Source organism: Pimephales promelas, chromosome 16 (genome assembly GCF_988280905.1).
Source record: "Pimephales promelas chromosome 16, fPimPro1.hap1.1, whole genome shotgun sequence".
Classification (NCBI taxonomy): domain Eukaryota; kingdom Metazoa; phylum Chordata; class Actinopteri; order Cypriniformes; family Leuciscidae; genus Pimephales; species Pimephales promelas.
In genome coordinates this window covers 18115074-18131516 of record NC_142784.1, presented here as the reverse complement: position 1 = coordinate 18131516, position 16443 = coordinate 18115074, and the positions used below count along the sequence as shown (strand labels likewise).

The 16443-nt window shown below is 37.4% G+C and overlaps 3 protein-coding genes across 3 annotated transcripts; 1 reads left to right on the top strand and 2 right to left on the bottom strand.

Moving 5' to 3' along the window:
* Positions 1-1670: 1670 nt before the first annotated feature.
* Positions 1671-2609, bottom strand: LOC120478494 (olfactory receptor 52J3-like). Its single transcript, XM_039670407.2, has one exon. The coding sequence runs from the start codon at positions 2607-2609 to the stop codon at positions 1671-1673; it is 939 nt and encodes a 312-aa protein (XP_039526341.2).
* Positions 2610-5518: 2909 nt separating this feature from the next.
* LOC120478545 (olfactory receptor 52J3-like) lies at positions 5519-6457 on the bottom strand. The gene has a single exon (XM_039670474.2). It carries the CDS (start codon positions 6455-6457, stop codon positions 5519-5521), a length of 939 nt encoding a protein of 312 aa, XP_039526408.2.
* A 5819-nt stretch (positions 6458-12276) lies between these two features.
* LOC120478916 (olfactory receptor 52E4-like) lies at positions 12277-13221 on the top strand. Its single transcript, XM_039671113.2, has one exon. The coding sequence runs from the start codon at positions 12277-12279 to the stop codon at positions 13219-13221; it is 945 nt and encodes a 314-aa protein (XP_039527047.2).
* The last annotated feature ends 3222 nt before the right edge of the window (positions 13222-16443 follow it).

Here is a 16443-nt window from a genome sequence, read left to right as displayed (position 1 = left end):
GGGTACACGCGATCCTAGGGCGTCATCTAACTGACGCTAAAGGGCGCCTAAAGCGCCAGATATTAAAGCATGTCCAAATGCTTCCCAAGGCGTCAGTTAAGTGTCGCCTTGGGGGTGAGAAATGCCCAGCTATCGGATTACAGTGAGCCGCCTGAAAAAGCATTTCCCAGCGGCTCTTTGGAACTAACAATTGAGTTGTATCTTGCTTTGTCTGGGTGTCCTGGGTCACCCGATACAACTTATCTTTTATAACGGCCAAATAAGGATATGAGAGTGGCTGGTCTGGGTGGACGGGCTGTCCGTCGATCAAGCGGACCTGATCAAACGCATTTTTGAGCGTTTCATCTCGGGACTGTTTCAGAGGAAAATCATCGCACTCAGAAAGGATTTCCCTTTCTGATGCGCTCCGTGTTCCTCTGAGACAGGCCCTGAGGGTCCCGGCACATCCTCTCCAACCTGAACCACCACTCTCTTCTCCTGCCTCTTTCTTAACCAAGAAGCACCCGTACATAAATGAGCCAATAATGTTTTGAACCCCGGCCAATTGGTTCCCAAAATTAACGTGCTGGAGGTGCTGGTTAACTGTCACTCAGTCTAGTTACATTGTTAGGCTACTATGTGGCAACAAGGGACTGTCTTTGAGTGAGCCATTACACTGTTTGTTCAACAAAAATGTAAAAAAATGAGGATTCATTCAAATATAGACGTAATGAAACAAGCTGTTATTTATTTTAATATTTAATTTTAACTTTAAGCTCAACTTTACAAGGCTCAGCAGCAATGCGGCACATCGGTAATGCGAAGCTGAAGCTTCACTTCATAGAGATCAATGGCATTTTTTCATTGTATTGACCAGACGTGAGCTTAGAATTATAAGGTTCTATCTCCGTTTAGGGTAGTTCTGAGATATTGAGCATCAAAGTTTTTACATCCCACCTGGCAAAACTGTAATGTAGTAAAATTTTCTATTATAGCTTTATCTATTAATCTTTTTTTTTACAAAAATAACACCACACAGGCATTAATAAACACCTAATGGACCAGATTATGTCAAAAACTCAATTTCGACCAAAAGTGGAGATAGAACCTTATAATTCTAAGCTCACGCAGAGCTGACGTCATTCATTAGCAATAGCCTAACCTGAAATATTAAAAATGTAGTCCAAATTAACCCAGGAAGTGCGTGGGAAATCGTGACAGAGACATTGTAGCATTGTCAGCAGATTATTGATTAAAGTAATAACATTTTAATAGTTAATGCCTATGAAAAAGTGATATTTTTCAGTCATGACAACTCTGGGATTGTTTGTTTAAAATTTTATTAATGTAAATGAAATGTACATGTTTGGTCTTGGTGGACTAGATCTGCTATACGCTGCTGCTGCAGAGCAAGTATGAATTGCTTCTGCCATGCTCAAAACATAAAATTACTGGAAACATTCTGTTTCTACTAGAGGTAGACTGTATACATATAGTGTATCCTTTGGGTAAAATCAATTGGCTGAACCAATCAGAATGTGAATAGAGTTTAATGACTGAACCATTTATTTTTGTGAGATTTTAAATGTTGCATGTTTGACAACTGTCTATAAATAAACACATATAGGTGATTGAAAACAACTCACATCTGAAAGCAAGACAGTATCAAAAACAGAGAAAAGAATAATTGTTCAGACACTGATTGTCTTCCTCTTAAAACAGGTGAGAACTTTCAGTCTGATCTCTTTAGTTTTAAAACCATAAATGAGTGGATTCACAAGGGGAGGGAACACAAGAACTGATATAGAAAACACCCTGCGTAGGTGATCTGGAACACTATCAAATCGATGTGCAACAAGAGGAAAAAGAGTGTTAAACTCTAGGAAAAGAAAGACGACCAAATGAGTACCACATGTCTGAAGTGCCTTAATCTTTGCATCGGACTGCTTGTTAGTAACACAGCTGATTAGTATATTAATGTATGTAAATGCCAAAACAGAAAGTGAAAGGCTGTGGTATAAAACCAGGATAAACAATCCAAAGATATTGTTAACTTTTGTATCTTCACACATAAGTTTCATTATAGATGGATTATAACAGACAAGATCTGCCATGTATGTCTGGCAAACCTGACGAGGCAGAAGAAGAGAGAAAAGTACAGTTATGAGACTAAAATGAAAAAACCACATCCCAGTTATGATTTTCACCAAATTATTGGTTGTCAAAATGGCTCCATATCTCAATGGGCAACAGATAGCGATATACCTGTCATAGGCCATAGCAGTAAGAATAACATATGATGCCCCACCATATAAGTGTATAATAAAGCCTTGAAGCAAACATGCAGGGTAGGATATTGATCTGTCCTGAGACCATATACTATACAGAAGCTGAGGAAAAAGGCTTGTAGCACCCATAGCATCATTGATAGGCATGTTAAGCAACAGAATGTACATTGGTTTATGAAGATTCCTGTTCAAGCAAATGGTGGAAACAATTGTTAGATTGCAGAGTAAGATAAACAAGTATGTTATCATTCCAAACATGAATGCTGGATAAATGCTTGTTTGAGGGATTTCCAAAGAGTACAAAGTCAAGACAAGTGGAAATACAGATCCATTTAGATACATAGTGAATGTCTATTGACACCCTGTTTAAACCAGTATTAAAAAGGTTGAATAATAGTACATTTACATTTCTCATATAAAAAAACTATAATTAAAATTATAGATTTAATCCTAATCTCAACACACCTTTGAAGCTATGTTGCTGTCTGAATTTGATCTGTCATTTTTCCATTTTGCTTTGTTGCACCTATATTCCCTCAAAAAGGCAGCTATAGATTTCTAACAACAGCAAATTAAATAACCAAACCAAATAAACAAATGTAGTTAGAATAGAGGAGCTGTTTTATCATGCTTCAGTGCTGGTGAAAAGCTCTTTGTTGATGTCATTCATTGCCATCTGATTTATACTTGTGCTCTGTTTACTTTATGTTTACTATGGGAATAGGTGATGTTATTTAGCATGCAGACATTACATCAAAACTAAGTGACATAGCATACTCTACAGACTACAATTTCACAGTCATTATACAAAGTGATTCAAGTTGCAGTTTGTCCTGAATCACTTTGAGCATATTGCCCTCTGCTGCCCATTAAGATATAGTGCAGAAATCCCAGTGTATGCAAACAAATAAAGAATGAACTATTTTCAAATGCATTCATTTAAAACATTAAATAATAGTATTATTTAGAAATATAGTTTTATTTCTTAATATCTTGATTATGAAGCTGCTAGATGCATTATATAATTCATTTTACAGTATTTTAATAAATAAAGAAGCAAAGTCCCCAGTGTTTTAAAAAAAAATCTTTTTAATCCAATGTAAATTCATGTTCCAGTTATTCTCATTTTCTGTAAAATAAATAAACAATATTTATAATTTTTTATAAAAAAAATATTTTTTTGTTTTTACATGAATGTGATAAATGTTCTTGTTTATTAAACCCAGCCTACAAATCCAATAAAGTAGTGTTTAAAGCATTTTTTTTTACATATTTCAAAATAATAACTATAATAAGAACCATCAAACAAATTTCAGATTTCATGTACACTACCAGTCAAAATTTTTAGATCGATAAGATTTTTTTATGTTTTTAAAGAAGTCTCGTCAGCTCACCAAGGCTGCAATTATTTGATAAAAAAAACAGTAATATTGTGAAATATTATTACAATTTAAAACAGTGGTTTTCTATGTGAATATATAGTGAAGTGTAATTTATTCCTGTGATCAAAGCTGAATTTACAGCATCATTACTCCAGTCTTCAGTGTCACATGATCCTACAGAAATTATTATAATATGATGCTCAAGAAACTGTTGAAAACCAACGCACTCTCACCCCAAGGCGTCACCTTTGACCATGCTTCAATATTTGACGTTTTAGGCGCCCTTTAGCGTCACTTACATGACGCGATCCTACGGCGTCATCTAACTGACGCTAAAGGAAAGCGTCAGTTAGAGGACGCGGTTAGGTTTAAGGCCAATTTATACTTCTGCGTAGGGTGCGCGCAGTAGGTACGGCGTAGCATACGCACAGACGCGTCCCATTGCGCGTACCCTTCGCCGTCGCCTGACGCGCACCTCCTCAAAAATGTAACTACACGTCGCGACGACGCGGACCGCAAGATCGGTGATTGGTCGGCTTGGTAGCATCGCATTTCCTCCTACGCATTTCCGCACGTACCTTCTCACGCATTTCCATCACTGTCTATGATTTCCACACGTACCATCTCCTCCAGCGTCTTCTCTCATTTCTGCCTTTCAGTTTTAGTAATTTCACTAAAGTGAACTGTTTTTCCACCTCAATAAGCTCCAACTCCAACATGATCCACTCTCTTTCAATCGCTATTGCTTGTAGTAACCTAGCCGCGAGGAATCTAAACACAGTGGAACATTAAAACTCTCCGCCGCCAACTAGCGTTTCGGAGCAGTACTGCAGAGCAACCAAGACCTGAACGCAGAAGTATAAATGCTCATAACGGCGTCGCCTACGTGCGTAGCCAACGCCGCACATTACGGCGTACCCTCGACGCAGAAGTATAAATTGGCCTTTAGGTGTGGGGTGGGGGTAGGGTACTCGCGATCCTAGGGCGTCATCTAACTGACGCTAAAGGGCGCCTAAAGCGTCAGATATTGAAGCATGTCCAAATGCTTCCCAAGGCGTCAGTTAACTTAAGTGACGCCTTGGGGGTGAGAATGGGCTGTATACGCTGCTGCTGCTACAGAGCCATAGACATATACACTAGACGTCACCTTGGCTACGGCAGTTCATTGGAACGAATGCATCAATAGAGCCGCCATCTTGAAACAGGGGAGCCCCTCCACTTTAATACATCAGCATCAATGTAGACACAAAGTCTAACGGAAATAAAATCACCTTTTTTTGGTTTGTTCCAATGGTCAAACATGTATTTATCATTGATTTAAAAAAAATTTTTTTTTTAAAAACATATAGTTCATATTTCATCCGTGAACATCATATGCTGCACAAAAGTCCACCACCATCAATGAATTCGGAGTAAAGGCAGAGATAGCAGCGTTACCTAGCTACTTCCTATGAGAAGACCCCTGTTCCAAGATGGCGGCGGGTCTGACGCATGCATAGAACCCCAAGGTGACATCTAGTGTGTATGTCTATGCTGCAGAGCAAGTATGAATTGCTTCTGCTAATTGCTCAAAACAAACAATTACTGGAAACATTCTGTTTCTACTAGAGGTAGACTGTACATAGCACATATAGTTTATCATTTGGGTGCGTAGTGGTTATAAAGGGAAATGGTAAAGAATACATGAAATCAATTGGCTGAATCAATCAGAATGTGAATAGAGTTTAATGACTGAACCATTTATTTTTGTGAGATTTTAAATGTTGCATGTTTGACAACTGTCTATAAATAAACACATATGGGTGATTGAAAACAACTCACATCTCTGAAAGGAAGACAGTATCAAAAAAAGAAGAAAAGAATAATTGTTCAGACACCGATTGTCTTCCTCTTAAAACAGGTAAGAACTTTCTGTCTGATCTCTTTAGTTTTAAAACCATAAATGAGTGGATTCACAAGGGGAGGGAACACAAGAACTGATATAGAAAACACCCTGCGTAGGTGATCTGGAACACTATCAAATCGATGTGCAACAAGAGGAAAAAGAGTGTTAAACTCTAGGAAAAGAAAGACGACCAAATGAGTACCACATGTCTGAAGTGCCTTAATCTTTGCATCGGACTGCTTGTTAGTAACACAGCTGATTAGTATATTAATGTATGTAAATGCCAAAACAGAAAGTGAAAGGCTGTGGTATAAAACCAGGGTAAACAATCCAAAGATATTGTTAACTTTTGTATCTTCACACATAAGTTTCATTATAGATGGATTATAACAGACAAGATCTGCCATGTATGTCTGGCAAACCTGACGAGGCAGAAGAAGAGAGAAAAGTACAATTATGAGACTAAAATGAAAAAACCACATCCCAGTTATGATTTTCACCAAATTATTGGTTGTCAAAATGGCTCCATATCTCAATGGGCAACAGATAGCGATATACCTGTCATAGGCCATAGCAGTAAGAATAACATATGATGCCCCACCATATAAGTGTATAATAAAGCCTTGAAGCAAACATGCAGGGTAGGATATTGATCTGTCCTGAGACCATATACTATACAGAAGCTGAGGAAAAAGGCTTGTAGCACCCATAGCATCATTGATAGGCATGTTAAGCAACAGAATGTACATTGGTTTATGAAGATTCCTGTTCAAGCAAATGGTGGAAACAATTGTTAGATTGCAGAGTAAGATAAACAAGTATGTTATCATTCCAAACATGAATGCTGGATAAATGCTTGTTTGAGGGATTTCCAAAGAGTGCAAAGTCAAGACAAGTGGAAATACAGATCCATTTAGATACATAGTGAATGTCTATTGACACCCTATTTAAACCAGTATTAAAAAGGTTGAATAATAGTACATTTACATTTCTCATATAAAAAAACTATAATTAAAATTATAGATTTAATCCTAATCTCAACACACCTTTGAAGCTATGTTGCTGTCTGAATTTGATCTGTCATTTTTCCATTTTGCTTTGTTGCACCTATATTCCCTCAAAAAGGCAGCTATAGATTTCTAACAACAGCATATTAAATAACCAAACCAAATAAACAAATGTAGTTAAAATAAAGAAGCCGTTTTATCATGCTTCAGTGCTGGTGAAAAGCTCTTTGTTGATGTCATTCATTGCCATCTGATTTATACTTGTGCTCTGTTTACTGTATGTTTACTATGGGAATAGGTGATGTTATTTAGCATGCAGACATTACATCAAAACTAAGTGACATAGCATACTCTACAGACTACAATTTCACAGTCATTATACAAAGTGATTCAAGTTGCAGTTTGTCCTGAATCACTTTGAGCATATTGCCCTCTGCTGCCCATTAAGATATAGTTCAGATGTCCCAGTGTATGCAAACAAATAAAGAATGAACTATTCAAATGCTTTCATATAAAACATTAAATAATTTTAATATTTAGAAATATAGTTTTATTTCTTAATATCTTGATTATGGCGCTGCTATGCATTATTTCCATATATAATTAATTTTACAGTATTTTAATAAATAGGGTAGCAAAGTCCCCAGTGATTTTTTAAAAACCCCTTTAATCCAATGTAAATTCATGTTCTAGTTACTCTCATTTTCTGTAAAATAAATAAACAATACTTATACTATAATTTTTATTAAAAAAATCTATTTTTTGTTTTCACATGAATGTGATAAATGTTCTTGTTTTTATTAAACCCGGCCTACAAATCTAATAAAGAATAGTTTTAAGCATTTTTTACACTTATTTCAAAATAATAACTATAAGAAGAATCTAAAAAATTTCAGATTTCATGTATATTGGTTATGAGTATGAATGTAACCTTGGTTCCCTGTAGAGGCAACGAGACTTTGCGTCGATTGACGCTGTGGGAGCGCTGTGAGCAGAGGTGTAGTGGTAAAAAAAGTGGTGGGTTAACTATAAATTCTGGTGGACCACGACGTGGTCACCAGGTAAGGTGGGCCACTGCCTACTGGTGTATGTGTATCATGATAACATAGGGAGGCCTTTTCATACGCTTGTCCTTCAGATAAGTAAATCTGCCATTCATTTGTACGAGTAAAAAAGTTGCTCGTCTGGATTTTTTATTTTTATTTTGTGTGTTAATTTATTCTGAAACAATATTCTCATCAGTGTTCAATCAGCTTAAAAAAATTTTAAATTCATTTTAAATTCCTAAATTTGATCAATAAATTCAATTATTTCGAATAATAAGACACTATAGAGCTGTTACCCTAGGGGCTAATCAAATGAAATCATTTACATTGAAAAATTAAAATTGCATAAAATAATGTTATGAAATTGATTTAAATTTACATATAAGAAACTTTGAAAAGAATTATACTACTTTTAAACATTTAACACTAAACCGCCAGTAGGTGACGGCAGGCGACCGTCTTAATGAGTGAGTCATTGATTCATTCATTCAAACGATTCATTCAAACGGCTGATTCATGCAAGAATGAGACAGATGTTTATGAATGGGTCATTGAATCTCTGGCTTAATCGATTCGTTCAAAATGCTGAATAATTCAGTAATGAAAACAGGTTGAGTGTTCCTAATACCTGCGCTGTGGTTTTCGCTGCTATTTTCGCTGCTGAAACAGAACAAAAACAGACAATATTGCATCTAAAATGTAAGTGACTTATTTTAACTGTTTATTAAACTTTTGTAGGAAATCAATATCACATTTTCAATTGTGATGGTGTTCAGAAAAAATAATTGAGGTTGCTTAACATATATTAAAAATATAAAAACTCCACATTTCGATTTTTATAGGCAGTATGTTGTTAACTGAGTGTGTGTGTGCTGCGCTCATTTGTGTAGATTTCTGCTCGAGACGCTGAGCAAGCGTCAACAGTGCAACCTTAGTTATATAGTCAACAACACTGACAATAATGCAGCGCAATATGAAAGAGAGTTCGTAGGTTTAACAACCTATGAAACTAACAATGAACAATATGAAACTATAACAACATAAGCTTAATTTAAAATGTCTTAGGAACTACAGGATATTTAGTGTAAACGCAATTGAGAGGTGGTTAAACGCACTTTGGAGGTGGGTAAACGCTATTTCCGAATAGCAGGTTATTTCTTTCCTGGTCTGAATCCTGAAATGGAGGAGGACAGAAGGCCTGCAATACAATAGATCTGGCCTAGGGTACACCTTTACCATGGCGGATGCAAAGTCCAAACACGAAGGGACAACTGATAAAGCTTGCAAATATCCTATCCTTTTAAGAGAAGGGATAGGTTAGAGAAACAATGCATTAAGAGTCAGAAACGTGACTGGAACCTCTTCAATTGGCTCAAAGGGAGCCAGGGATAGACCTCGGAGCACCATAGCCAGATCCCATGCCATTACCCTATTGCACACTGCAGACCTCAGCCTCAAAGTGCCACGAAGGAAACTTGATACCAAAGTCTCCCTAAAGACGTACCACCCAGACGAATGTGGTAAGCCACATATACCTTTAAAGTGGATGGAGATAACCCTGCAGTGAATTACTCTTGCAGGAACTACAACACTGTACCAACAGGGCAGTTAACTGGGTCCACCCGACAACCACTGCACCAGGTAGTGAAAACTCTCCACTTTAAGGTGTACAGATTCCTTGTGGAAGGAGCTCTAGAGTGAACGATGGTTTTAACAACCTCAGTTGAGAGACCAGAATCTATGAGCTGGAAACCCCCCCAGAGGCCAAACCCACAGCTTCCATAGTTCAAGGTAGAGGTGAAGTGTTGAGACCCCCCGCCTGGGACAGAAAGTCCCTCCTGACCGGAATCTCCCGAGGAGAGCCATAGAGGAGAGACACAAGATCTGCGAAGCACACTCTGCCTGGCCACTGCGGGGCGATCAAGGTGAGATGGACATTGTCCCGGCGAACTCTCTCTAGAATTCCTGGGAGCAGAGCGATCGGGGGAAAGCATATAGACGTGGCCTCGGCCTCGTCTAGGCCATAGTATCCAGTCTGAGAGGAGCTGGATGCATGAGGGAGAACCAGAGTGGACAGTGAGATGTCTCTCGAGACGCAAACAGATCCACTTGAGCCTGGCCGAACACCATCATATTTTTCAACTAACAGTTGGTGGTTACTGGGGTGGAGCCTCCATTTTGGCACCCGGGATGTAAGCTGCCCTGAGCGAAAGCAACTTTCCCTGAGATCACAGGAGGATTTCTTGTGCATGTTTGGAGCAAACCCCCCTGGTGATTTATGTTGGCGATCACAGATGTGTTGTCTGAATGTACGCACATGGTAGCCACTGAGGTCCGGGAGGAAATTCTTAAAGGAGTAGTTCATTTTTGAAAAAAAACTTTTGCTGATAATTTACTCACCCATATGTCATCCAAGATGTCCTTGTCTTTATTTCTTAAGTTTAAAATAAATTATGGTTTTTGATGAAAAGATTCCAGCATTTTTCTTTATATAATGCACTTCAGTGGGAATCAAACGGTTCAAGGTCCAAAAGACACTTTCAGTACAAACTGCAAACTGTTCAAAGGGCTTTAAACGATTCCAGACAATCAAAACTCGTCTTCCAGTCTTCGAGCAAAACGATTGACCAGCTCCTCCCATGTAGTTCTGGGCTGATTTCTCAAACTTTCTTAGAATCATTGAGACTCCACGAGATCTTGCATGGAGCCCCAGTCCAAGGGAGTTTGACAGTCATGTTTAGCTTCTTCTATTTTCTAATGATTGCTCCAAAAGTGGACCTTTTTTCATCAAGCTGCTTGGCAATTTCCCTGTAGCCCTTTCCAGCCTTGTGGAGGTGTACAATTTTGTCTCTAGTGTCTTTGGACAGCTCTTTGGTCTTGGCCATGTTAGAAGTTGGATTCTTACTGATTGTATGGGGTGGACAGGTGTCTTTATGCAGCTAACGACCTCAAACAGGTGCATCTAATTTAGGATAATAAATGGAGTGGAGATGGACATTTTAAAGGCACACTAACAGGTCTTTGAGGGTCAAAATTCTAGCTGATAGACAGGTGTTCAACATACGTATTTGCAGTTGTATCATACAAATTTAACAATATATATATATTAGACAGGAGTATAAAGAGCAAACAGCCTTGAATTGTGTGTTCGTCCCTGCCCTCACTTCATTACGAGTGGGTACACACGTGATTCATGTGTTGTTTGTTTGGGAGTAGAGCATGCACGGTCAGGTTTAGTAAATTGGGGCTGACAGTGTTCATTCATAAATTCCAGAAGTGTAACATATGGACTATCTAGAGTTTTAGCTCTATTCTTGTTGGCTTTCTTCTCAAGGGAAGAAAGTCAATAAAGATTTGGCTCGGATCTCGAGTTAGCTGAGGCAGGGCGTAGATTGCGGGTCTGCAGAAGAGTTGTGGCTTTGTAAGTACATGTCAACCATTCTAACCCTACCAGTCTACTAATACTCTACTAACACTCTAATGAGAGTTAGTTGACATGTAGGTGTTGACATGTAGGTGCAATATTACTAATAGTAAACAGAATGTGTTAAAGGGACCATCAAATTAAAGTGAAACCAATATTCCTCTCGGAGTTATGACTGAAAATATTCCACAGACACTAACTAAAAACAAAAATATATCGTTCGCGTGGCTTTTTCACTCATAACTTCATGAAACATGCACAGATCGTAGAAAATGGCTTATCATTACTTACAGTGGATGCTCCCAATTGATATGAGTCCCAAATCAACTTAATCCATTGCGTATATAACTATATATTCCTCACGTAATTTTAAAAATACCCATTAGGGGGTTTCAAAGTCTAAACAAGAAGGCTACATTGGTTCCAAGTGCAGCAAACAAATTTGATTATTTTTTGCTTGAGAAGATGATGTGGTCCCCTTTTTCATAATTAGGTTCATGTTGTCACAGTCTGTCGTCTTCACCTGTTTGTCCCGTCATCTGCACTACACTTCCCCGGATCCTTTTGTTCCTCTCCCGGACTCACTCCCCAATCAGCCACCTGTTCCTCGTCCTGTCATTATCATTTTCACCTGTGTTCATCCCAATTAGCCTTATTCCTCTGTGTATTTAGTTCAGTTCAGTTTGATTCAGTGTTGTCGGTCAATGTTAATGTTACCCTGTGGTCCGCCTGCCTGTATGTTTATTTATTATTAAACCCTTGTATTGGAGCTTTTTGGACTCTGCCTGTTTGTCTGCCTGCACCCACCCCGTGACACATGTGTTGTGTTGGTGATAGAATTGCACAAATATTCATTGTTAATACTGATACTGTCAGTTGATAAAACTCATGCACCAGGGACCATATCCATATAACGTCTTAACAATGACATTGTCCTAGTGGAGTTTCCCCCTCAGGTTTAATAATCCACACTGACAGATCACTTGAAGACAGTATAAAAACCCAAGATGAAAGCACATACACATTAGACAGGTCAGGTTGCGGCATGATTGCTTGGTCAGTCTGTCAGACAGTTAGCAACTGCCATGTTATCGACAGCTCATACTTGTCGCTGTCTTTTATGTAGAAGAGCAAAGCATTTCTAAATGTACAGAATCTGTTGTAAGTATTTTAAATAGTACACATTTATCCATATGGTATACTATATAGGCCGAGCTGTAATATATTTGCTATATTTGTTTTTCTTCTTTGTTTAGAATGATATCATGTCTTCAGCCAGCAATGTCTACAATGTATCATCAGATCTGTCTCTTCAGGGCTTCGATCTGTCTCCTGAGATGACCATTGTTGCGTTTGTCCTTGCCGTTCTGAATTATGTGATAATTTTGTTTTCCAACTCCTTCCTCCTGTTCACTATCATTACCAATAAGGCTCTTCATGAACCAATGTATGTTCTCCTGTTAAATTTGCCTATTAATGACCTCATAGGCTCGACTTGCCTGTTTCCTCACATCATGCGGGAGCTCCTCTTTGACACCAGGACCATGTCATTCTCCATTTGTATCACTCAGGCTTTCTTTATACATGTATATGCTGTGTCTGTGGTCTTCATCTTGACTGCCATGGCATATGACAGATATGTTGCTATCTGCCAGCCAATGAGATACACAACGATTATGAACAACGTTCACATCATGAAGATCATCTCATTGGTTTGGCTCTCTAATTTGACACTGATGGCTGTGCTTTTCATTCTCCTCCTGCGTTTGCCTCGCTGTAGGTCTTACCTTACCCATCCGTACTGTGACAATCCCTCCCTGCTTCAGCTGGTCTGTGCAGACACGACCATTAATAACCTTTATGGTTTATTGTTGACAGCTGTCTGTCAGATGGTAACAGTGGGTCTGATTTTGTACACATACCTAAGGATCCTCATAGCCTGTTTCCGCAACAAAAGCTCTGACACGAGGAGTAAAGCTCTGCAGACATGTGGTACACATCTAGTTGTCTTTATGTTGTTTGAGTGTTTGGGTCTTTTCACGATAATCTCATACAGGATAAAAGATATTTCTCCTCACTTAAGAAAATTCATTGCGGTTGCTGCTATGATATTGCCACCGACAGTGAATCCTGTTATATATGGCCTGAGAACTAAAGAAATAAGGGTCAAAGGGATCCAATTTTTCAAGAAAAAAGTTTTTGCTTCATGAACAAATAACACTAGAGAGAATACTGGAATATATGTATTTTTTTAGAAAGGTGTCATACTAAATATCATTTGAAAAAAATTTACTTAACTTTTCAGTTGTAGATCCATTAATGTAACTTATTAATCTGTCTTTCTGTCAAATCTTTCTCTTTCCACAGGCGCAATGGTTTTTTGTACTGTACAAACCATATAATCTATCCCCCACACTTACCTTACATTACCCATCCCAGAAAACATTTGCCATTTTTACATTTTTAATAAAACTTTGTTTAGCATGTTTGTAAATCCATTTTAATTACAAGGACTCAGGAAATGTTCACATGAACCACGTTTACATTGTAACACCAGTGTAATACCCATGTAATTATACAAATTACACACACTTGCTTTATAATCCAATTCAGTAGTAACAGCAGTTTGTTTACTTTTTAAAAATGTTAACAAAATCAAATTTCTACTGTGGTAAAACCTGTAGGATATCTTTGCATTTTTAGAATCACAAACTACCAATTTAGCAGGCTGGATTGGGTTAGGGTTTGGGTTAGGGTGATTTTAAGAAGGACTTGCAATTGTAATTCATGACCACAAGAAACATAAACCATTTTTTTTTTGCAATGGTACAGTGTCACATAGGCTACACACAGTTTATACACACACACACACACACACACACACACACACACACACACACACACACACACACACACACACACACACACACACACACACACACACACACACACACACACACACACAATACATACTTATATACATATACACTGAAAATAATTATAAACAAAACACTTTTGTTTTTGCTCCCATTTTTCATGAGCTGAACTCAAAAATCTAAGGCCATGTTTACACAAAGCCAGATATTTAGCAAAACAAATATTTTCCCCCTCTCCGTTTTCAAAAATAAAATCGTTTACACACCCGCATAAATACGCCGTCGAGCGCCATCATAACTATGCCAAACCTATTGTCGGCAGTGTAGGGGTTAAGGATAAAGCCATTCAAGCCAATCAGAATCCTCAGAAATGACAAGAGAGTACCTAAAACGCCGTTTCTCCCAGTTCACACTTTGGCCGGAGTTTTTAGAAATAATCGTTTTCAGTGATAAAAACGTCATTTTCGTGTAAATGAGAGGGCAAAACGCAGAGAAATATCTGTGTTTTCCCATCGTGTAAACGGGACCTAAGACTTTTTCTATGTACACAAAAGGCCTATTTCTCTCAAAATTGTTCACAAATCTACCTAGATCTGTGTTAGTGAGCACTTCTCCTTTGCCGAGATAATACATCCAGCTCATAATATGGCATATCAAGATGCTGATTAGATATCATGATTAATGCTCAGGTGTGCCTTAGGCACAATAAAAGGCTCTAAAATGTGCAGTTTTATCACACAGCATGTTTGTATTTTTGTTTTCTGTAATCTTTATACAAGCTCTTACACTTTTACTGCTACTATCTACTAATTTGATGTCCCTAAAATCCCATCTTTTTGAGAAAGTAAGAAACCTTTTGTTTTCTAGCTACCCAAAACCATTATAATATTTTAGACAAACAGTCAGTTTAGTTTAGCAAGTAACCCATTCAAATATGCATAGAACTGCAAAAATAACAGCAAAATTAATTTAAACAGTATTCTTTTTTTCAATACTCTTTTTCATTGCAATCATCCATTCTTTAAACGAATTATCCTTTGTAGGAACATTCATCCTGTGATGCAACAGTGCTGTTTACTCAGCCATTGTGTCTTTCATTCCTTTCTTGCTGAAGAAAATCCAGCCTAAACTAGCATGAATTGATATTGGTTCAGGCTGGTTAGAGCCGGTGTAATGCTGATATACTGCTGGTCCAGCCGGTTGTCCGGCATATTAATGCTATTCTCAAGCAAAACTAAGCTGGTGAGCTGCAACCAGCACTCCCGCTTGCCATGATGGGGACCAGGCTCAGCAAACCAGCATACCATGTGTATGAAAAACATACATTATGCTGGTGATATTTTCTTTGGAAAACATTTATATAATTATAGACTTACATCATAAGTGCAGAAATAGCTCACTGTAAGATGCAGGTGTTCAGGGAAAAAAAAGGAATAAGCTAGACAGTGTAACACAGACCAGAAAAAGTAGTGACTAGATTCTGCTTAATATAGTAAGTGAAGGATTATAGTGGTCCATTTTGAGGAAATCTGCACAACAAATTATATTCATTTTTATTATATTTATATATTTATTGATCTAATATTTATAAGATATATTATTATTGTAACATTACACTGTATGTCTTTAATGGTTTTGTTTAAGTACTTTGACCATTTCAGGAGAAAATGTTTGTTTTGCTCTCTGCTTTCAAGAATGAAAAAGCTATGTGAAAAAAGTAATAGGCCTATGCATGAAATTAAGTAGACACCTGCGTTATTTGAATTACACCTGTGTTATTATTTAGGTTTTTGAATTTGAGTTTCAGTTAATTTGTTTTACCATAAGTAGAATTGTGGGTGTAAGTGTACCAACATATATGACACAAACTGGCTCGGGGGTTGATGTGTTACTTGAAGAAATTGATTCAGGGGAATTGCCGATGTAGGCCACATTCAGTGAAGGTTAAGCAATGCTTTTTATTTTATTTTATCAGGTTACTGAATTCCTTGTCATCAGATGTTTAAATGTTTGTTAGTTTATTTATTGCCATTTTGCTTTATCTTTTATTTTATATTAAATAATGAATCATCATGTTAGTCCAGAATATACATGGATCAAAAAGATATTAGAGACATTAATGCCATGCAGTGATTTAAGGTTGGTGGGAATTTCTGTCCAAATATATAGTATTAAAATAATAATAATAATAATAATAATAAATCTGTGTAGGCAAAAACAGTCTTGTGTCACAGCAGACTTCTGCTATTATTAGATCTCCAAATACTGTTTCATCAGGAGCTCAACTTATTACCTGGAGATTTGTTAGATGTTAGTCTTACATGTCAACATTTCGTATACCGTAATTAGTAGTTTGTTTAATGAATGTGCTTTCTTTATATTAATCATGTTTTTTTTTCTAGGGGTCTCTATAGGGAATCACTGTAGGTTTGTCAAAACAATATAATGAGTTTCTTAGGGACATGTATGATGAATCAAAAGTTTCACCAAGAGGATAGAATACTTTTACATTACTATTAGATGTTAAATCTGTTATGGCTATTTGAAGGACTATTT